General features: G+C 34.6%; 3 protein-coding genes across 5 annotated transcripts; 1 reads left to right on the top strand and 2 right to left on the bottom strand.

The window, feature by feature from the left end:
• Nucleotides 1–1,616: 1,616 nt before the first annotated feature.
• Nucleotides 1,617–10,098, bottom strand: LOC125842398 (uncharacterized). The gene is made up of 12 exons (XM_049521687.1): nucleotides 9,858–10,098; nucleotides 9,699–9,783; nucleotides 8,133–8,184; nucleotides 8,019–8,039; nucleotides 7,877–7,930; nucleotides 7,338–7,388; nucleotides 5,927–5,989; nucleotides 5,500–5,565; nucleotides 5,379–5,417; nucleotides 4,173–4,295; nucleotides 3,957–4,049; nucleotides 1,617–2,146 (listed from the first exon to the last, which is right to left on the bottom strand). The coding sequence occupies exons 1-12, from the start codon at nucleotides 9,955–9,957 to the stop codon at nucleotides 1,823–1,825; spliced, it is 1,071 nt and encodes a 356-aa protein (XP_049377644.1). The 5' UTR covers nucleotides 9,958–10,098; the 3' UTR covers nucleotides 1,617–1,822.
• Nucleotides 10,099–11,296: 1,198 nt separating this feature from the next.
• Nucleotides 11,297–13,148, top strand: LOC125842402 (mediator of RNA polymerase II transcription subunit 32). The gene is made up of 3 exons (XM_049521697.1): nucleotides 11,297–11,333; nucleotides 11,746–12,231; nucleotides 12,790–13,148. Exon 2 carries the CDS (start codon nucleotides 11,791–11,793, stop codon nucleotides 12,229–12,231), a length of 441 nt encoding a protein of 146 aa, XP_049377654.1. The 5' UTR covers nucleotides 11,297–11,333; nucleotides 11,746–11,790; the 3' UTR covers nucleotides 12,790–13,148.
• Nucleotides 13,149–13,814: 666 nt separating this feature from the next.
• On the bottom strand, nucleotides 13,815–19,924 carry LOC125842395 (uncharacterized). 3 transcript variants are annotated; one of them, XR_007443910.1, is made up of 6 exons: nucleotides 18,718–18,989; nucleotides 17,978–18,629; nucleotides 17,687–17,886; nucleotides 16,445–16,689; nucleotides 14,314–15,823; nucleotides 13,815–14,061 (listed from the first exon to the last, which is right to left on the bottom strand). XR_007443910.1 is itself a non-coding variant. In XM_049521683.1 (6 exons), exons 2-6 carry the CDS (start codon nucleotides 18,987–18,989, stop codon nucleotides 14,826–14,828), a joined length of 2,367 nt encoding a protein of 788 aa, XP_049377640.1. In that variant the 5' UTR covers nucleotides 19,817–19,924; the 3' UTR covers nucleotides 13,815–14,825. The 3 variants fall into 3 exon arrangements, 2 of the variants coding, with proteins under 2 accessions (XP_049377640.1, XP_049377642.1); XM_049521683.1 differs by adding an exon at nucleotides 19,817–19,924 and having other exon boundaries at nucleotides 13,815–15,823; XM_049521685.1 differs by adding an exon at nucleotides 19,843–19,862 and having other exon boundaries at nucleotides 13,815–15,823.
• Nucleotides 19,925–22,312: the final 2,388 nt, after the last annotated feature.

Below are 22,312 nucleotides of genomic sequence, written 5' to 3'. Positions count from 1 at the left end.
TTATTTTGAAAATGGATATTTTACTTAGGTGCAAGATTATAATTCCAGCAAATTACCTTTTGGCCACTTTCTTTAAAAAAATATATATATATCAGCCAATTCCACACAAGTAATTGGCAAATTAAAGAGCCAAATATTGTGTATGATTTTCTAGAGAAGTTGACGTTTATAATGTATATTGGGAAAAGGGTCAAAAATGCCCTTAAACTATGTGAAAGGAACAAAAATGCCATCCGTTTATAGTTTGGCTCAAAAATGCCCTTAGCGTTAATACTTTGGTTCAAAAATGCCCTTAAACTATATGAAAGGAACAAAAATGCCATCCGTTTGTAGTTTGGTCCAAAAATGCCCTTACCGTTAATATTTTGGTCCAAAATTGCCCTTATTGTTATTTAATGGGTAAAAAATGCTCATTTTTCAAATAAATATTTTTTTTAACACATTCTTTTCTAATAATGTTTTTTTTTTAAAATTAGCAAATGTTTATCCTACTTCAATTTAGAAAAAAATAAAAAATGAAAATATTTCTTATTTTTTATCATTATATAAATATAAATTAATGATGGATATACTATAATCTTATATATGACATATATTATATGTCCAAAGGGTACATGGCGTTATTCTATTTTAATTGATAAAATGAGATTAAGAAGAAAAAAAATATTTCCTACCTTTTTATTTGTTAAAGTGATTTTAGAAGAAAGAAAACAAGAATAGTGTTCTTCAATAATATTTTAATTAGGACGAAGATGTGTTTAAAAAGAAAAAATATATATTTTATCGGAAAAGGGCATTTTTGACCCATTTTGTTACTATAGGGGCATTTCTGGACCAAAGTATTGGCGGTAAGGGCATTTTTGAGCCAAACTATAAAGGGATGGCATTTTTGTTCCTTTCACATAGTTTAAGGGCATTTTTGAACCAAAGTATTAACGCTAAGGGCATTTTTGAGCCAAACTATAAACGAAGGGCATTTTTGTTCCTTTCACATAGTTTAAGGGCATTTTTGACCCTTTTCCCATGTATATTTAATATAATTGGTTTCCTAAATCATGAGTCTACTCCTTAATAAAAGTAATAATCTTAAATCCTAAAGGCGACATGTATTTTCCAGATTGAGTTTAGTTACTGATTATTGATATTTAATTTGATCATGAACAAGATTTATGCGTTTAATTAAATTGATATGTAAACATTGTTTTCTAATTGATTAAAGATTGTTATTAGGCAATCTCCTTGATTTGTTCAATTTTTCACAACTAATATCACAAGAAAAATAAGAAAGATCAATGTTTTGATTCTCGATTCTAATATTAAACGAGAGGTTATACCTAAATAGTATTTGATACTCCCTCTGTTTCAATTTATATGACTCACTAACTCGTACCTTTGATATCCATAAGTACCAGTAGAGGACCAAGAAACTACTCGACCCTGTACATTTGTAACATGACAATGATATTATTAAAACTTGCTTGAACAGGAATAACACCCTTTGGTATTCTACGTGCACCCTTACTTGAACCAATACGTTTGGAATATCATTCTTGCTCATCGACTCTGTTTTCGAACCATCTTCCCTTGTGAATTTAAGTTTTATGCATTGACATCGTAAAATAAATTTGACACAAAAGTATAGAAAGGCAGCATAATTGCTAACAATGCTATCTGATATTGGTACATCTTTTTGCAAGAGTTGAATATTTTGGCACATACATTTACATACAGGGTCAACAAGACAACATAAAGCTTACAATCAAAGCCATGATATATTTCAATGAAGTTGTATATCGTGGTCATCAACTATCAAACAACCAAATCAAGCGTCAATAGACTGTTGATCTATGGTCAAGCCAACTAGTTCCGCGAAGAAGGTATTGACAGGTGCAGGCCATTTATAAGATGACGAACCTTCAAAAGTAAAAATACTTGATGCATCGTCTTGCAAATCATGTAATGCCATGCGTTCCACGTTTGAAAAGCTCCCGTCTATTGATGCATTCCCTGCTAAGTAAGGAACAACATGCTTTTTCATATCACTGGAAGAAATTTGGAGATGATTCCCGGCTACTTTGACATATTTCACCTTCCCAGCATCGTCCAAGGTTTTCAAACCGATCCAATCCTCAGTATACAGCTGAGTCTGTCAACCAAAAGGAAAAAGTGCAAATTTCAAATATTGTCAAGCATAGTTTTCGCGAACCTGAAATGTGATTAACTACTAGGATCATGTGGTACAGGTAAAATGTAAGGATAGAACTATGGGAAAAAGAATGGGGTGCAGGAGAGATGTAAAACTTGGTCACAGTTGATTAGCAAGAAACATGAGCAGACTCCACCGGGAAGTTGAACCAATTATTTCCGTTAATCATTAAACATAAAGAAAATAGGATGTCTAATATTATAGAATAGAAACTCTAGAGGTAACTCCTTGGATTGACGCTACCCTGCCGACATGATTGTACCTATAAAGGCCTAGTTCTAGATCAAAATCAATGAATTGATTCTAGTTTGATACATGTTGAATTGAAGTAGTGAGGTTTTTGTATGTCTAATAGAGTCTACTTGAATAACTTAGTGCTCTCTGGTAGCTTCTCATTTATGTGAAGTGGTTTACTTGCAGTTTGTTTAAAATAGGCAAATGCAAGACATAAATGGAAGAAAAACTTGATTATACAATATAGAGGAGTAGAAAGGTCATGAAATTATTTATCTTTGAATTGTTAATATATTGATCTCGAGCTTTCCATATTTGTTCTGGAATCACAATAAATCAGATTTTCAGCATCAATGAAGTGGAATCTCAAAGTCAAAGCCATGCATAGTATATTCAGGTTGAGCCAAGATTAACTAGATCTTAAAGCTTGGCCTGATTCACGTCTACCTAATTGTGCAGAATCCAATCCTATGAAACTCTTTGCTAAACACCTTGATGGCAATTGTAGAAACACTTCAGCACCCTCGCCCCTCTGGTTTTGACATTAATTATAAGTAGAAAAGAAAAGGTAGCAAACACGACCTCTACATAGTAAGTTTCCTTCTACCTATATAGTCTATCCAGAAACACAAGACACACTTATCCAATTCTCAATGGTCACAGAATACGATCCTACAAACTAGAACAAGTAAGCAATGGTAGATTATGGTATTTGCAGTATCCTTGGTACTATTGCAGGATAGAGGAGGTGAAGAATACGAGAGGAAAGTGGGAGAGGGAGAGTGAACAAAGAAATTGATCACAGGTGTAAAAATGTTTTTGGATTGGATAAGAGGGAGATCTAATCCCCTAAACACCAAGGTAGGGGCAAAAGGGAAAAGAACGATGTTTGATGTGAACGGAAGCACGCATTTCGCTAAGAAAGCAAAACAGGAAGCGGCGATAGCAAACATTACCCTCACTTCAATGATAAGTGATGCAGGGATGGTTACTCATATGACTAACTGCAGGTTGGAGGTACGTAATCGTCAGAAAAGATACGACATAAGAAGACCAAGTAAGGTGATAGTGTTTATGTTAAAGACTTGGGAGAACAGTGAGAAGCAAGGAGATGGCGGTGTAATCCAGAAGTAGATATGTTGCCATCATCGGAACGTTTAAGCAATCCATACATTTGGTTGCCATATTAACATTTTTGTCTGAAGCATGTCAAACCACAGCGAAAACAGTACTGGTGAAGAACATTGTCGACAAGGAAAAGGTCTAGCTCTTTCGCGGAACCAAGCATATTGACACCTCATTTGAACTTGTAGAGGAAGGAACAGGAAATATAGTATGAAAATAGTGCATTTGTCAAGGAAATGTTATATATACAGATACACAATGCACGTATTTGGTTCTTCTTGGATATCATACAAATGGAATAAAATAATATTGAGAGGGTGTCCTGTTTGCTGAAATGGCAGTAAAAAGTAATATAATTGAACAATTCTCTTGACCAGATTTCACATCATACCTTCTGTGCTGGTAAAATAGGTTCAAAGGCCCCATCTGGATAGTATCCAAACCAAGAAGTCTCCTTTGGTATCAAAACAGTATCATGCTCAAACTGTGAATAAGAAAGCAAAAGAACATAGGAAAGAAGAGTGTGATGTTACCATAGCTGCTGCAAATTGTGGCCATTTGACACAAACTAAAAGAAAAATAGAATGCAATGGCAGGACTGACAAACCATGATAAGGACAAGATTCTCCAAGCTGCTGAACCGTTTCTTATATGTGGAATTTCTATGACTGGGGATTTCATTGTTAAGCTTTGGAAGAAACCGGCAGCTTTTCATGTACCCAGGAATATTCTGTGAAGAGAGAAATACAAGTTAAGCTTCCAAACCTGAAAGATTGGTAAATAATTTGCACCTACATACACCTCCAGGAGAAAAAAAAGTCATACGAAGTTTCAACTTCCAAAAGAAGGAAAAGCATATTAATTTACTTTTGATATCCTAGTTTTAAACACACAGAACTTGACATTTTGTGGCACTCACAGCAGCAGTGCCATCCTTCTTTTAGCATTTCTTTTTACATCCAACTGCACTATTCTTTGATTTCACTTCAGAAGAACAAATACATCTTAAATGAAATGGAAATCACAAAATAAAACAAACAAGAATTAGTTAATGAATGGTTCTAATATTCTTTTCCCTTGTCTTTGCTTCATCCACAACCTACCTAAAGTCCCAAAATTCAGCTGCCTCACCCTCCTTGAATTACCTTGACTCCCATATTACCAACCCCTGTTTACTGAAAAAGACGATACCAGCACATGTGCATACAGATAGTCAAAAGCACCTATTCACACAGTAGTCCTCCCCACTCCATATGTCTCTATCACGATGTCTTAATCACACACAGAGAGCACAACCAAGAACATAGAAAATGCAGAAGAATCGTATTAACCATTTTCTTCTGATAAAAGCACAAATGAAGATTCTACCTTCCCTATTAATCCCATTCATTCCTATCCCCTATCCATTCAAACCACAACCGATGCAGTTAACTCTTCTCTATCCTTAGATGAACTTACATGCAACCACTTCTTTCTCTTCAAACAATAAGTGGTATAAAATAGAGAAACAGAGAACAAGACATCAAGAACAGATAGGATGAGCATTATGAATTTTGAAGTAGTGAGCTTTGTCCCTTATCAAAGTTGTAATCTTTTTACTGTCACAAGTCTTTATGCCGATTCGAATATGATTTTACACAGTCCACTCCCATTGAAATGCAGAGAAGAAGCATACTTATGAAATTGATTTTACAGTCCACTCCCACAAAATGCAGAGAAGAAGCTAATGTGGAGCCACTAAAAATTGTAAGGATTGTTTGCTCAGCACCTTATGACATTAAGTAATGGGGAATGCAGTAATAATGCCACTTACATTTGGAAGCTTGAGATAACCACTAGGAGCCAAGTGAGCCTGCAATTTAAATATTTATCACTCCAAGGAAGCATATCAAACATCCCTTGGTAAATAAAACAAAATCAGAACCTCGTAATACCTGGACAAAATCGGAGTATATCTCTGACTTGATTAGATTATCAGCAATTATGCAAAAAATTCCAGACTGCAAAATGAATAATGAGATCAACAATGCAAAAACACATCAAGGGGAATTTACATGATATGGTGGTCAACCTTGTCACCCCCCTGCTAAATCATACTTTGGTCGTATTTCCCCTCAATAATCATCATCAAGAAGCTAGAACACTGCCTAGGATGCTTCTATTGACTTTTCCCAAAGTAAGAAGGAAGAGGACCTCATGAAAGAACAGTGCTAGCTCACAGAGCAACGCCAGCAACAGTAAGAAGATAACCAAAAAAAAGTCTTACATAATTGTCTGATCTAGCACCCAAAAACTACCAAATAAACTTGTCTTATTGAAGGATAAATAGCAAATGATGGTACAAAATATACAAACACTTACACCACAGAGAGGAACTGAAGCAGTGCCAGCATGAGGTCCTCCTAAGGAAATCAAATTCTTAACCTGTCATGGCAATGAGCACAAACATTTATTATTGAAATTCCTCAAGTACACCAAACATAAGGACTAGACAGCCGACAACAGTAACATGTGGAATCAATTATATAAAGAAAATCCACGTGAACACTAAGAAATTCAACGTTTCTCTCCTGGATTTGTCCTATTTCCTTCTTTGGAAACCTAACCCAAAACTTCCCACTCAACATAAATTCCAGAGAGAATGCAGATTAAAAGGTTGGAAAGCTACACATTTGACCCCGTCAGCCCTTTAGGGGGTCAGTAAAATATATCAATTCGTTCCACCAACTATGATAAACAGGTAGATGAAGACTACTAGTGTTCCTCGGCGTGTGTTTTTTTTTTCCTTCATTTTCCATATGCATATCCCATCATACGAGTAGGGAATCTTTACTTCACTAACAATTAGAGGTTGTGTTATAGAATCAATAGGAGAGCCCAACCCAAAAGAGTGACCTAATTAGGTGGTAGCCCATTTAACCAATAAACCCATTAGTATTTCTCTTTTTAATCAATGAGGGATAATTGGCACACTACAGGTTGAAGGGATGACTGGCTAGTGGCATATTAAGTATCGAAAGAAAGACTGGATCAAATTTCTGACTCTGAGCAATGTATGTACTGAACTTTCTCCAAACACAAAAAGAAATTCATCAGACAACAAATTAAGAATTATTTCCAGAAGTGAAGGTTGGCAGCAAATTCAGAAGAATGACTTCTAGTGATGGTGGAGAGCATTGAAGTGCTACATGGCCTGTTGTTTTAGAGAAGGAGGACATGTGAAGAGATACTGTTCTGAATGTGTTGATAATCTACCAAAAAACCTTGCTAGGATTGAGAAATAAAAGGGGAACTGGAAAACTAAGATTCTTGGAGCAGTGAGCCTAAGATTCTTTGTTTTTTTCCAAAAAATATTTTTTTATGACAGTGGTGTTTGGGCCAGCTTTTGAGCACCTCGACAATTCCATTGGATACCTGCTACTTGTCGCACAAGTTTTCAAAGAACATTATTACATTTGACAGTGAACCCAAAGGGTCTTCGACTCTTCGTTCCCACAGTTCTTTAGTTTCAATATTCCACTTACCTATTATAAGTAACGAACTTACTGCAAAGAGATAATTCCATGGTTCATAGGCTGATTTAAACTAATACAGTGGCTAACATATATCACACAGAGATACACATCCACATATGTAGTAAGAGCTGGATTGAAATGACTAGAATAAGAAAGATCTGACTTTGACTTCAAGAAGCAAATAAAATCAGAAGTCATCTTTATCAGATGCATATCAATTAGAGTTGCATGCAAAACGGTAAGGTTTTTTTCCCTACCTGTGGTCCTCCCTCACAATATTCCACAACAGCTCGGCCTATTAGGTTACCCTGTAACATAAGCAGATGAGTAGTGAATGTGCTGTCCATGCAACCATAAACCAATTGAATCCAAAATATTACATCACATATTAAGCATTTACTTTCCAAGTGAACGATATTGTTATGATACCATGTGTCTTGCATGATTCAAAAGCTATTATTTTTGGATATTTGCTACAAGCTAGGTCAGTTTGGTCACTTGCAGTTGAAGGATCATATTGGTCACCTACAGATTATATGGATTAAATAAATCCAAGTGGGATTACTTAAGGATGATTTTGATTATTCTCTCTTAAAATATTTGGTTCAAATAGAGTTCTCAAATATTTATTTGCTTGGGACCTGACCCCCTTAATTTATTTCAATTGAAGCTAAGAAGTGTAAAAATATAGAGCTAATAACCCTCTGATTGACATACAAATATGGTACCAAGTGATGGAAAGATACACCAATAAAAGTAGTGCACAAATTTACAAGATCTAGTTTCTTTAAATAACCTGTGAGAGACCAACTATGTTGTAACCATCTTGGAGTTCTTTCATTTTCTTAACCTGTACCCGGAAGTTTGTTCTCGTCAGCGATAAAACGAATACGAGAGATTAGCCACAACAAAACAATTAATTGACAGAGCTCCATCACCTTGCTACACACTACATCAGCCTGCACATGAAAAAGAACAGATCAGAACTAGGTTCTGAAAACTTTTTTGCCCAAGACAACTACTAGCATCTAGATTTTAATGAGAGTCATTACCTGATCCTCTAAAGTGATAAACCAGGAGTCCCATGATCCATTTCCAATTTCCCTAAAGAGGAGAGTTCAAAGATAGCACAAGTACAAAGCAAGATAAGTTACATAACCACGCCAAAAAAATTAAGCAGTGGTATGTGGATATAAAACAAATAGGTAATTTTGTAGGACATGGTCCATAAAACAGAATCATATCAACTAAAACTGTGTATGGAAATAGCATGGATTCAGCTTGTACAGTTCAAAATGTAAAATCCTGAACCCGGGCAATACTAATCGGTTTAAGATCTCTTTTGATGAATAACAAGCCATGGTGACATAATACCTTCGTATCAAACCTATCTCAACTTTGGCTTAACGGGCAAACAAAACAAATTTTACTAATAATCTTGAAAACAAATACAAACTAACTAGTGACATCCTAAGTCTTTTTATTTCTTTCATTTTACTTTTTGTTTTGGCAGGTGGAGGGGGCAGGGAAGGGCTAGGGATGCCTTTGAGGAAACTTCCTATCCACTTTGCTGATTATCATGCAGCTTTAATCAGGCATCAATCTTTTCCAATAAGTGAAAATTAAGTGATCAACTGAACACGATTTAAAAGAACAACCACAATCCAGAACTGATTTAAACTCTGATAGGAAGCATAAACTCCTCTGTTTCAGAATAACTATGGCTAGCTAAAAGTGATGACTGCTAGTATATTACAAGCTATCTCATGACACAGCTAATAATAAATAGAGTGGGCATTGATCAATTATCATACGTAACATTTTATCAGTTGTTTCCTTATGCGAGTCTCTTATTGAAAAGCTTATTCAAATAACAGCAACATAGCCAGTGTAATCAGACAAGTGGGGTCTCAAGAGGGTGGTGTGTATGCAGCCTTACCCCTAACTTATGAAGGTAGAGAGCTTGTTTCAGATAGACCTTCGGCACAGATAAAGCATATCAACATCAAGTATTGAAAGGAAAGCTTATTCAACTAATCAGAAGAATAATCATTATCAATTGCATTTTATAAGTTGTTTCCTTAAGCAAGTCGCTTATCAAAAAGCTTATTCAAATAATTAGATGAATAATCATTATCAAAATGCTTAAGCTGTATCAAACAAACACTAACACAACTAACTAAAGTCATACCACCAGTCACATTTATGCAAACGAACTACTCTCTCCATCCCAAGTTAAACAAAAACTCTTCCCATATGTGACATCCAGAAATATTTGACACTATACCACAAACAATTATTATTCCATACAAACTTCACAACTTTTGATCCCATTGTCTACCAGAAACAACCTCTCTACCCTACAAAGGTAAGGGTAAGGCCTACGCACATCCTACCCTCCCCAGACTCCACTTGTAAGATTACACGGGCTATGCTATTGTTGTTATTGTACAAGCTTCACAACTCTAACCTATTAAAATATTAATTTTGATTATTTTCCCCAACTATAACATACGAATACAGTGTTAGCAGAAATGTTCTACACGCCAAATAAGATTATCTCAAACAGTTAAATTAAGTACAGCCACTAAACCAATTTTTAAGAAAGGAATAATTACAAGCAATATCCTTCAGATTTTGACCATTCACTTAGCTCCTCTGTGAATCGTTTGACTCCACGATGCGAACACTGATCTCCAATTCCTATTAATAAAAAAAAAAGTCATTTTTTTTAATTAAACAACATTAACAGTAAAAAAAAAAACATAAACCAATACCATGGAGAACAATGAAAGGGACTGAGGATGATATTGGAACCCCAATAAGAATCAAGATGAAGAAGACTAGTGATGAAGATGAAAATCCACGATGACCCATCAAAATATTTTCTTGAAAAACTCTGTTTTTTTGGTTCAAAATGTTTTCTTGATTTATTTTTTTCACAGAGTCCCTTTTCTCTCCAAGAACTTTTGCTGGAAAACTGGTGGTAGTGTCGTATATGAACTGATGAAGAAACAAAATAATCAACTGTAGAGTGGTGGACTTGTTTATTTTTTAATTTAAAAAAATGTGTTTAATTTATTTTATTCGAAATCATCATTTATATTCTAATTAGAAAAATTAAAATGAGGCATAATTATTTTCGCATGGAAGGAATAATTGTCAATCTACCTTGGATAGGAAAGTATTTAAATTATTGCGACTAACTTTTAATAAAAATTGTAAAGTATTAAATATTTATTATCTGACGTTCTGTTTTCTAATACGAATTGCGTTTACGTTTCTTCTTATAGAAAACCATGAATAATATTTTGAGGGAGTATCGTGCAAGATTGCTAGGTATGGAACTACTTCAATGATGGTAGGTAGGAATGTAATGTACATGACCTTTTTTCCCCTTTTGTAAGTGAAGCAAACAAGAAAATGATAGAAAAATCGATTAAAATAGTTGATAAGTAATGAGTGTTGAAAATAAAATAATACATAAATAGTAATGCATTAGATAGTTTGAAATTAGCAAAACTTGTGATTAGTTACACGCATTAACATTTTACGTGTGAAAATGTTATGAACGAAATTCTTATGAGTGTTTATTCAAAATTAGATTTATTAGAATATTTTACTTTGTTGATTTTTGGATTTATGATTAATATTTTTCCTCAAAAAGTGTTTGTCTATTGAAAAAATAACAAATGTGAAATAAAAGTTGGTCTTATGTGATCTTGTATTTGTTATGGAAAATGTTATAAATCAAACTGACACATCACCAAAGCAAGATTGAAAGATTAAAAAGAAATATTTAATTTAAACATTAACGTAAGATTAATTTTATTCATTACATATAATATAATTACTCATCAATAATATATAACACTAATAGATGAAAAAAAAAAACATGTCTAATTTTAATTTACGTAGAACACTTAATACATAATACTAATAATGAAAATACAAATAAAAATAAAAACCAAGATACATAAATAATACTACTCCTTTAGTCCAATAAAATAGCACTTGTATAATTATTAGACGCTCAAACAATTATTACTCAATTATGATTTTATTCAAATAAATTTTAAAAATCTTAACTCTAAAATGTTAATTTTGAAACTAAAGGGAAGCTTTGTGTTACAAATAAAAACTATTGGGGGCAATATGTAATTATTTCGAAATAGACAGTGAGGGAAGAAAAGGAGAAAAAACCAAAGAAGGAGAGTAGAAGGTTGTGGAAGCCATTTTCTTCCTTCAGTCAAGTAAGTAGAAAAACCCTAGTCTTTGTGGTTTCTTCTTTTCATTTGCTTAAATTTATTCCATTTTATTTGAGTATTTTCAAGAAATTTGTGTATTGCATCAAGTTTGTTTCAGTTGATTTCTTACTTTTGAATATTTTGGGTAATCATAGAAAATTCTTTCTTGGGTTTGTTTTTGTATGCATAATTTGATTGCACATATGTTCATTCTTGATAAAAACTCTTTAATTGTTGTACACAGATTCAATTTTTAATGATGGTTTTGCAACAAAGATTCAATTTTTCATGATGATCTTGCTAAAGATTCAATTTCAATGATGTTGTTGCTACAAATATTCAATTTTTAATGATGGTCTTGATACAAATATTAGATTTTTAATGATGTTCTTGCTAATTTATTCTCTCCTTATTGTAGAACTTTACGGAAGTTAGTGATCACTTAGGGCTTCGAGGGGCTTTGATGGATAGTCTCGTAGATGCACTGAGCAGTGCATATCAAGACTTTGTTGCAGCATCGGCTGTTGTACTTGAATCAAAGGAGAGTTCTAATGGTCAGAAAACAGCAGCGACTGATGCTGCATTAGAAAACTTTAAGCAAAAATGGGAATTGTTCAGGGTTGCGTGTGATCAGGCAGAGGAGTTTGTGGAGTCGGTTAAGCAAAGAATTGGCTCCGAGTGTCTCGTGGATGAGGCTACAGGCACTGTTTCGGGGAAGCCTGGGCAACCAGCTGCAAGTGGCCTTCAACCCATTAGTGCTGTTAGGTTGGAGCAGATGAGTAAAGCTGTAAGATGGCTAGTGATAGAACTGCAACACGGTTCTGGAGCGAATAGTGCTTCAGCAGTACATCCCAATCCTTCTGCTCCATTTGATGCCAGATTTTCTGAAGATGCAGCTCAATAGGTACACTGAAATCTTGCTGATACTTCCTGTCCTTGTCGTTTTCGTTGACTATGTTAAATAATCTGGAAACAAATTTGTATTATTTAATGAACTATTAGTAATAGGCTTTGTATCCTAGACTTGATGATGAAGCAAATAAGTGAACATTCCCTTGGAACTGAAATTGATTCATATGTAAGAGCTGCTATTACAAAACTGCTGGTCTTGTATAAATTTCCAGGTTGATAGAAAAGTAGTAGAAGCTAACAAACCGCTTTTTAGTAGCATCATATGTTCTCTTACATCAGAATGAATAACTGTGAGTAACCACTAGTTTCTTCAGCAATTATGTACTATCCTTACTTTTTTTTAATGAAGAATACTATCCTTACTTATTAAGCAAAGTTTGACCCAACTTCTTTTTTATGAAGAATTATGTACTATCCTTACTTATTAAGCTAAGTTTGACCCAACACTTCTGACAAACGAATGGAAACTAGAAAAAAAAACATGGTTTCTTTGTATTCTATTTTCATCGCTGTAAAACAAAGAACAACTGTTAGTTGTGACTGTTTTCAGGTAACTACAGAGTCTGGTGATCAGCAGAGAGAAACAGAAGATCTTCTGTGCCTCAGTAACCCGTTAAAGTTGATGTTTGATGTATGAAGTCATGTTGTAATGATGTAGAAGAATGATATTTCTCAACCACCTTTACCGCCTCCCTCCCTCCCTCCCCATCTTATGAGAAGAGCTGGCAAGTTTATGTTTGTGTTTTCTAGGCTCAGAGATTTACTTTTATCGCAATATGAGCTACTGCACTGTTAGCGTTCTTTAGATCTTAAGCATACCAACATATACAAACAGGCTGTATGTTTGTGTCTGCTATGTGTAACTATGTTCTCAAGTATTTATGTTTATAATCGATTTTCGTTAGGAAATATATCTCTAATCTTGCAAAGTGGCTTTTTAGTTAATTGTGTTAGCCCTGATGAACTCGGTCAGTAGGCTTTGGAGACCTCTGGAACTGTTGCAACAACAGAGTATTCTGACGCTTTGAGTGTAGCAGTATTAGTAAAGACGCTTTAGCTTACAACTACATCTTGATTGCTACACAAATGCTCACTATCCATTTAAGCTTATCTCAATCTAATATTTAGTTGTATTGTATAATAATTTTGTAAACAGAAGTTCTCACTTGTCACTGCACTGGTTTAAACAAACACGATAGTGTCTTTTTCCAAGAAAATACAGTGGATTGGTTTTAGCAGGTAAATTTACTCAGTTGTTTTAAACTGCCTATTCTTCGTAGTTTTATACAATGTGAAAATATACTGTCTTAATAGTAACATTATGTTAGTAATGAATGCCTCTAAAATCCAATTATAAATTGAAAATCTGCACTTGGAAACGTCTTCGTCCTATAAAGCAAACTATTACAAGTAAATGAGAGATCTATGATGTAAAAGTTTTGATGGTTGTTCAGGATCGGCAGAAGGGAGGAAATAGATAAATCATCACACAGAGCTCGTCGAGATGACAATATAAAGCTATATATATCAGAAAAAACAACGATATACAAATGCTCTTTTCATTGATTTTATGCACAGACCCAAGAAATGGGTTTTGAGGCAACATACAATGCTTAAGAGCATCTTCTAAGATAAATTCCATGCAAATATACACGCTCAATCAAAGATTGAAAATAATTCTCAGATTTTGTTGCTTTCATCTGGATATACAGGGTGGTGAAGAGAGCATGTGCAATAACAATGGCACAACTAGGCGAATAGGTACCTATGAGCAATAGATATTGAGTAGCAGCCTCGAACAAACTCTGTGTAACAACCAACCCTGCAAGCAATAGATCATGAATTCATGATGAGCAAACTATCGCTTTACTGGTGAAATCACTTTTTGCAAAATTAAGCTATTATGATCTAAGAAAGCAAAGCTCTTAATCATAAGATGCTCAATTGGTCCCAAGCTTCACATAAGGTTGTTAATTGGGTGGAGTCTTCCAACAGACAAAATGTGGACAAAAATCTATCACATGGTCAGCTGTCCTACTGTTCAGGGAGAAGATAAACCGCTCAGTAGTTGTACCTTCTTCTAACAGGACTCTGCTGGCAGAATTCTTGTCATTGTTCTTGCCTACATCTTCTTTCGTCAAAACTCGTTTTTTCCCATTGTCTTCAATTCATTCAGAGGCTTCAGTTCTTCATCCAGCTCTGATGTGAATCGGGGAGAGCCTAAAGAGCCCAGGACGAACATTTGACATCTTATCTTTAAGCTGTTAGGCCACTAGTGATGCCAGTATTTTCATCAACGGCACCTATCCTCATAAGCTTTTCGACTTCAGATGCTTCAGCCATATTTACCAGAGAGGATTATACTGCCTTCGTTGTGGATGCGAATTGGATTGTCTATTCTGTTTTCAACATTCTGTAATCCAGGATAATGTCTGTATCTGTGGAGTTCCTACATACATACATCATTCTGCTGGTTATTCAAGCATTGATCTAGAGAAGACTCAGCTGGAGCTACACAGAGGCTGTGGGTGCTCGTCCACTGTTGTTGCACAGTCAGCTTTGTTCCAGATCCATCTTGAAAACCGTCTAAATTTGCAATGATGCATCTGTGGAAGGAATATTCTTCGTCGTATCCAGCTCCTCATCAATCATGACATCTCCGTTCTCAGCAAACACATTGGCTGATGTGATCCCGTCAAGAGAAAACAATTGAGTCGCACAAGCGGAGATGGATACTGGGCTGGTTTGCATCTCAACAGAAGGATGTTCCACAGCAGAACCTATATCTGTGCAAGTGCCATTTTCAGTAGCTACCCGATCAATCTTGCCACCACTCAAATTGCCTGTGGCAGAACTTGGATGCTGGAGCTCAGTCAGATCATTTTCCACATTGACTAATGTGTGTGTTCTATTGCTTGCTCTCACCACACCAGGTGTGGCAGTAGTCAGCTGAAGAGCTTGTCGCTTCGACTGGCCACTTCCAGGACCAAGTTGAGCATTCAACTGCGTCTGCACCCAGACAGCTAGAGAAAGTGCATGATCACGAATCAAAGAATCATGAGGTGGGCAGTGCAACATATCGACCAGAGCCTGCATATATTGGAACATACTGACGGATGGAGTAATAGACCCTTTGTCACGTAGACATTTAATGGTTTTAAGAATATGCTCGCATAAGTTTCCCATTTTCGCCCAATTACAATCACAAAGTGCATATTCGGAAGCTGGATTCCGAACAACATGCACTTTATGTCGATCTTCCTGATCAACAACTTTTGAATAATCACCCTCAATTAACACATCCGAATCTGGAATCTGCAAAGATTTCTGCCATGCTGTTAAGCCACTCATCCATTCATCCTTCCAGTATCGTGCGAAATCATCCTTCCCTGAGTACTCATCAAGCCAGAAGTAAGAATGCACTGTAGTACCTAGCTTATCTACTAGCCAATCAGCACGTTGATATACACTTTTTTCCTTCTCATTCAATAACCTAAGCTTTAATTGGTTGTGATAGTACTCCATTGACGAGCACATCTCCTGGCTGGCAAGAGGAAGAGTTCTCAGTGCACTAGTCCAGAGCCCTGAGTAGACAAAATCCGTCAGCAAGAAAAGCCCCAAAGAGGAACCAACTAATTTATAAGAGTATTTCAAGCATTCTTGAAGAATAATGTGTTCTTTCAAAACTAAAAGAACAAGGCTTTTAGTAGAAAACTACTAGGTTAGCATGTCCTTTTTAAGTGAGGACACTCAAACGTGAAAGATTGCATGTATGGAGTTCCTCAATCTATAATAATTCAAATTAAATGCATGTTAGCTATGTAGTATAAACTGAGAGATCGTTATGCAATTGAAAATATGACCGAGTTTTTGGACTTCAAGACACTCAACCATGACAACATACCCAGTGTAATCCCAGGCACCTCATCTTTTTTGAAACAGAGCTAAACCCGGGGTCCAAAAAAAGACTACCATTTTACACAGAGGTGTGTGAAACATCTTTTTTTACAAGGCATGTGAAATGTTGCACAATGTGGACAAAGGGAGTGTTAGTTTAAATTCATGCTAGGCCTGGATCTGAATCAGATTATCCATGTGTCAATTGAGTAAGCAAAAGACCTGTTTCAGAGGTGTACTTCAATCTAATTGCAATAACAAATCTATTGGTACCTACAGAGACTGTTTTACTGAATAGTAAAACTCACCTAGTCTTGGGTACCATATCGCCTTGAAATAGTCCAAAAAATCTGCGGCATCCACAAAATTTTCCATAAATTCTTCAAACAAATCAGCAGTTCCATCCCCTTTGCAGATGCGCTGCACTGCCTGGCCTAGCCTCTTTGCAATTACGGCACAGGTCTCCAGTTCCGAGCATTTCTTAATCAAGTTCTTATGCCATGCATGACGAACCCGCCAAAAGCATATCAATACAGAGCACTGGAACACTTCCCTGAGTGATAAGCAAACAAAGATATAATACACCATTCATACAAGAAAAGTCAAGAAGATAAAGTAGATGACTAGAGGGCACAATTTTAATCTGTGCAATCTAGTATACAAAATATATACTCTACAGAACCTCAACTCATGAGTGACTGAGAAAACACAAAAAGAAAAACTAAGTGACATGCCTAGCATTCAGATAAACCTTCCACGCACGGAATGAGCAAAGTATGCAAGTTCCATCATTCAATTTAAAATTTGTTACTCTCTCCATCCCAATTTATGTAATGTAATTTGATGATGCACGGAGTTAAGAAATATGGAAAGACTTTGCAAGGTTTCAAAACTAACGTTAAAATAAATGCATTTCTAAATAGAAAAGTACATCTTTGTGGACTTTTTGCCAAATAAGTGGGACTCAACATGGGTAAAATGTTGATAGTGTCATTATATATTTACCAAATAAGGAAATATGTCACTCTTTTAGGGACTGACCAAAAAGGAAAGTGGGTCATATAAATTGGAACAAAGGGAGTACTATTTAACCTTTGGTAAATGAGCACGACCTTTAGATGTAGAAGTTGGGATCAGATAAAATGCTGAGAGACTTTTCAAACTCACTACTGTCAATAAGAAACATTATGACTAATAGTGTATCAGAGACCGGTTTATTCTATTCTTCATTAGTTCAAAATATTCAGACCGATCCAATAGAACGAAATTGAAATTGCCAGCCTATTTTGCATGCATTCATCTACTAATATCATCAATCCACAAGTCTAACATGATAAGTTCCCTGGACTCGAGACTATTGAAGTAAAAGCCTCACCCTGAACCCAAAAGATAGATGCCACTGGTGCGACTCTAGTTTGCCATGCTAAAGAGAACCCCCACGCCCATCAGGAAAAAGAAAAAAGGAAAATAACCATGGTCATTGCTTGATATTGGATTACACTATCACTTGATCATGCAAATGAATGTGGAACAAAAACAAAGTAAGCAACCTGATTGCAAGGATGTCGGCTGAAGGATCATCCACAATGAATCCAGCCAATTTCCACTTAGGATCTTTCATATGAACTCTGTCATATAGGGCCCTCATCCATCTAAGTGTATCTCCACTTGCAAATCTAGGTGTTATTATCCATGCCACCGGTATAGCCTTGTTGTCTGAGTTGAACACAACAAGACTGCGAATAGGATACTGGATAATTTTCATAACAGAGAATGTAAGCTTTCAAGTATTCAGGCTATTCTAGTTCTAGAAATTTCGTAACCATATAAGCAAAAAATACCTTTAATTTATTAGTTCCAAACTTCGAATCAGAGGCCAGAAGGCCGTGATTTCCAAACCGAATCAGTTGTTGCAACTGCCATTCTGTTTGAATACCCAAAACAAAAGGGTCGGAATCAGAAAAATTCTCATAAAAGAACACTTGATTCTGGTGACTTTCAACCCACATATTAATGCTGACTGCATCATCTGTGTCAAGTTCATAAGTCGAGCGACGTATGCTCCTCTCTTGTCTCCGAACATATCTGTGAGTTAAAAGGTCATCTCGGTTGCACGGACCTCCTTGTCTCTCCACTGATTCACTGTGTCTCTGCATGATTGTTTCCACAGACACCCCAACATAGAGCAGGGACAAAACACGGAGACGAAGATCCTCTGAGATGTACGGAGCATACATGGCACGTGTTCCAGCAGACTTTTTGTCCTGTGGGCCATGGCATGGTAATCCTTTCTTATCCATGTGCTTATCTTGGTTATAGATGATAAGTGCTACAGACGGTTCAGCAATTAAGCGTTTGACAATAAAGTGGCAGGTGCACCCCCTCTTTGTATTAGGTCGACCAGAAGGTTTTTTCTTAGGAACGTATGTGGTTCTACTCGGTCGAACAACTCCACCCTTTCTATGGTCATCAGGACCAAACGAGCACCAGTACCTAAAGAATCACAAGGTTATTTCTATAAAATGCATTGTGGCAGATACAAGCAACTGAAACAAGCTAAAGAGATAAAAGTACAGCTTACAGAATGTATTCAAGGATGCCATCAACTTTAGGCTTGTACGTCGACTCTGCAGGCCGACGTCTCCGAGCTTCAACATGAAATCTTGTTGGACATTCTTTATTAGCAGATTCACCCCTAACAAAGTCATCTACTCTAGCAAATGGAATGAGAGCAACTCTGTCTATGTTATCGCGCCAGCCTTCTACTTTAGACCACACAAGTTCAGCAGAAGAAAACTCCAAAGTCGGGGGGCTCTGAACAGGAAGGGAAAGAATTTGATCCCATCTAGCCATCTGTAATAATAGAGGGAAAATGATAAGGGAAAGTACAACAGATTACACTTGTAAATACAATATGAGTTGAATCGCAAACATTTACTAATCATCTTTGATTATTCTTCCTTATGACATTTAGTATTTTAAAAAGGTGGCACCATGACGCAAGTATTATACTGCCCATAAATTTTTTGAAAATATTTTATTAATTAATGAATGAAATAAACATAAATCTCAAAGTAGTTAGGATCAGCTACATAAATCTTCCAGGCTGATCAAACTCTTTTCATTCAGTATCTAAAAAAATCATCATAATTTGACTAATTACAATTGCTAACAAACTATCAGAACCACATACGATACTACAACAACAACATATCCACTGTAATCCTACGAGTAAGGTATGGGGAGGGAGGTAAGATTGTGAAAAATTAGTAAAAGTTGTAACATTTTAAAACATAGCAATGAAGTGTAAGAAAATTCATGCAAGCATCAAATAATACCAACATAAGTATAAAAATATCATGATATAGCAACCATTGACAACATTACAGCAATTCAAACAATATAAAGAAACATCAAAGATCACTTTTTTGTTAACAAGGGCGGCTCAACCCTAAAGCCACCAAAGCAGTTGCTTTACGCCCCAAGCCTCAAAATTACAAATCCCCAAAAGAACCAAAAAGGCCCAAATTCAGTTCAAACAAACACACATACACAACCGAAGACGCCAACTCACACAGAAAAGAAATAAAAATGAAGATTAAACGAAGAAACACAACTCGAGATCAATCGAAAAGCAGAGCACAGAGACAGTAAACCTAAAAGAGGAAGAAGATACATACATGGGAAGAGATAAAAAGACACAAACCAAACAAATCTTATGAAGGCGACGCTGCGCTTAGAAGGGCCAAAATACCTGGTTGAAGTTCTAGCCCTTATATACTGAGGGGGCATTTGCTAATCGGTATTAGCAAAAATAATGTATGCATTAGTACTACCTTATTTGGTACGCTTTTTTATGTTATGAATTAGTTATATATTTTATTGTGTATTAGTATTACTAATATTATAGATTTCTGGTTATTAGTAATGCAAAGAATTTAATTACAATGTGTATTAGACTTTAGATGGTTGTTAAATAGTTTTTTCTTATTTTATTTTTAAATATTATTTAATAATAACATTTTATTTTTTGCCTTACCTTTTATAGCATTGCCCAATTTTTCTTATAGGTTTATATAATGACGAAGAATTATACAATCTATCCAGATATTATATTCATTAAAATAATATATTATGATACAATAAAATATAATAAAATACGATATATTATGAAACGATACGTAACAACCATCCAAACAAAGTGTAAAGTATAAGTAGAATATAAATAATCACATAATTATTTTAGAATATTCTTACTACTCCCTCCATTCCATATTAACTTAAGCTTTGAGCAACTTTTTCATTTTTCAAATTAACTTAAGTTTTCAATCTTCAAGACTATTTTTAAAATATTCTTCCAATTTTACCCTTTAAGTTAGTATTGAAATTAGTTACTATAATTAATGTTTAGTTATTTTTGACAATAATTAATAAGGATAAAAATGGAAAATTATGTTCAATTTATGTCCTAACCTACTTTTCTTAAAGAGTATGAAACACCTCAAAGCTTAAGTTAATATGAAATGGAGGGAGTAATATTTTGTTGGCGATCTCCTACTACTCTAATAATTATGTATATGTTTTCAAAATTTTATTATTTTAAAAATATAATTAATGTAATTATAATTAAACTTTATAGGTAGTTAATTTTGCAATTACTTTCTACTTCTTAATTTGAATCAATCATATTTTAATATTGATTTTGTAATACTGTCTTCAATTCCTTGAGATGTCTTCTCAGACATTTCAAGCTCAAACTAATTAGGTTATAAAAGATATTTAGATGCAACTGCTAACATTAGGAGCTTTTATGACTAAAAAATACTTCTCAAATTTTTTCATGTGCAGTTGATTAAAAAAAATTGAAAATTATTTTCTCTAAAAACAAAGTTTTTAAAAATGAAGAAAATCACTTTTGTGGTGGGAGCATGGAAAATTAGTCCACAAAGTCATATTTCATATCGACTATGTCCTCTCCATAAGTAATTTCCCTAGATAGTCATCCATGTTTGAAAAATTATCTAGTAATATCACTTATGTTTGTTTTAGGACTATAATATCACCCAACTTTACTTATTTTCCTCAAAATATACTTGACACAAAAAAAAGCATTATCTCTTTCCTAATGGAATGCCATGTCACATTTTTTAAATTTATTAATAATGTTTTTTTTAATTCTTTAAATGTCTGTAGGCTCCTAATACTAAGTAGTTTAGTTGTGGAATGCCTACATTAGGAATTGAAGTGTTTGTGCCCCTGTTGCGTGTCTATTTATTTCAAACATTTAACCACCATTATAAATCGAGATTTATTTTAATACAAAGGAAATAACAATTTAGATAGATAAAGGAAATAATAGATAGTTAAAATACGAAATTCGTGAAAAATAATATTTAATTAAGTATTTTTTTTTACTATTAACTTTAAAAATACTATGTTATAAAAACAAGTAAAAGTAATTAATTAGTATACGTGTGATATTTATTATGTGCATGATTTTCTTCGCTCTCCTTGTTAATCGTAAAGATAAAACCATGTCGATTCTCACAAGAAATCGAGAGCGGAGCCAACCTTCGATTACACAAAATTTAGTTATGATTTTAAAATTATTAAAAAAGATATAAAATATTGATTAAGAACTCTCTACTTTAAAGAAGTAAAATTTAAAACTTACATGTATGCTTAAAATTAGACACGCGTGTCTATTCTAGCACGAGCCCAATATCTATTATTTTAATTTATGTGATATCGATATAATTTAGAAAGTTGATTAAATTTTAATATGATTTTAGATATTTTAAATTGTTAGTTACTTTTTGTTTGCTTAAAATTAATGTGAAGAGGTTCATTAAGATATCCATAACTAAAGTATTTTTCGTCATCGATTGTTGAATCTATACTCAAAGTAGCTACAAGATATTACCGACATCCAAAATAATAAAGCTATAACTAAAGAATATAAATTTAAAACTAAAAAATATAGCTAAAACGGATTCCATAATTTCAGAAAAATTATACACTAATTAAGTTAAAATAGAACAAATGAAATAAGTTTTCCAAATTTTTTCCAAAACAAGCTAAGCAGACACATCGATAGAGACGTGACTGCTTCACCGTGAAGTCTCTTTTATATAATAAGAGTACTAGTTTGTATCTTTAATATTTTATTATTTTCT

The sequence above is a fragment of the Solanum stenotomum genome, chromosome 10 (genome assembly GCF_019186545.1).
Source record: "Solanum stenotomum isolate F172 chromosome 10, ASM1918654v1, whole genome shotgun sequence".
Lineage (NCBI taxonomy): Eukaryota > Viridiplantae > Streptophyta > Magnoliopsida > Solanales > Solanaceae > Solanum > Solanum stenotomum.
This window is presented reverse-complemented; position numbering and strand designations above follow the sequence as displayed.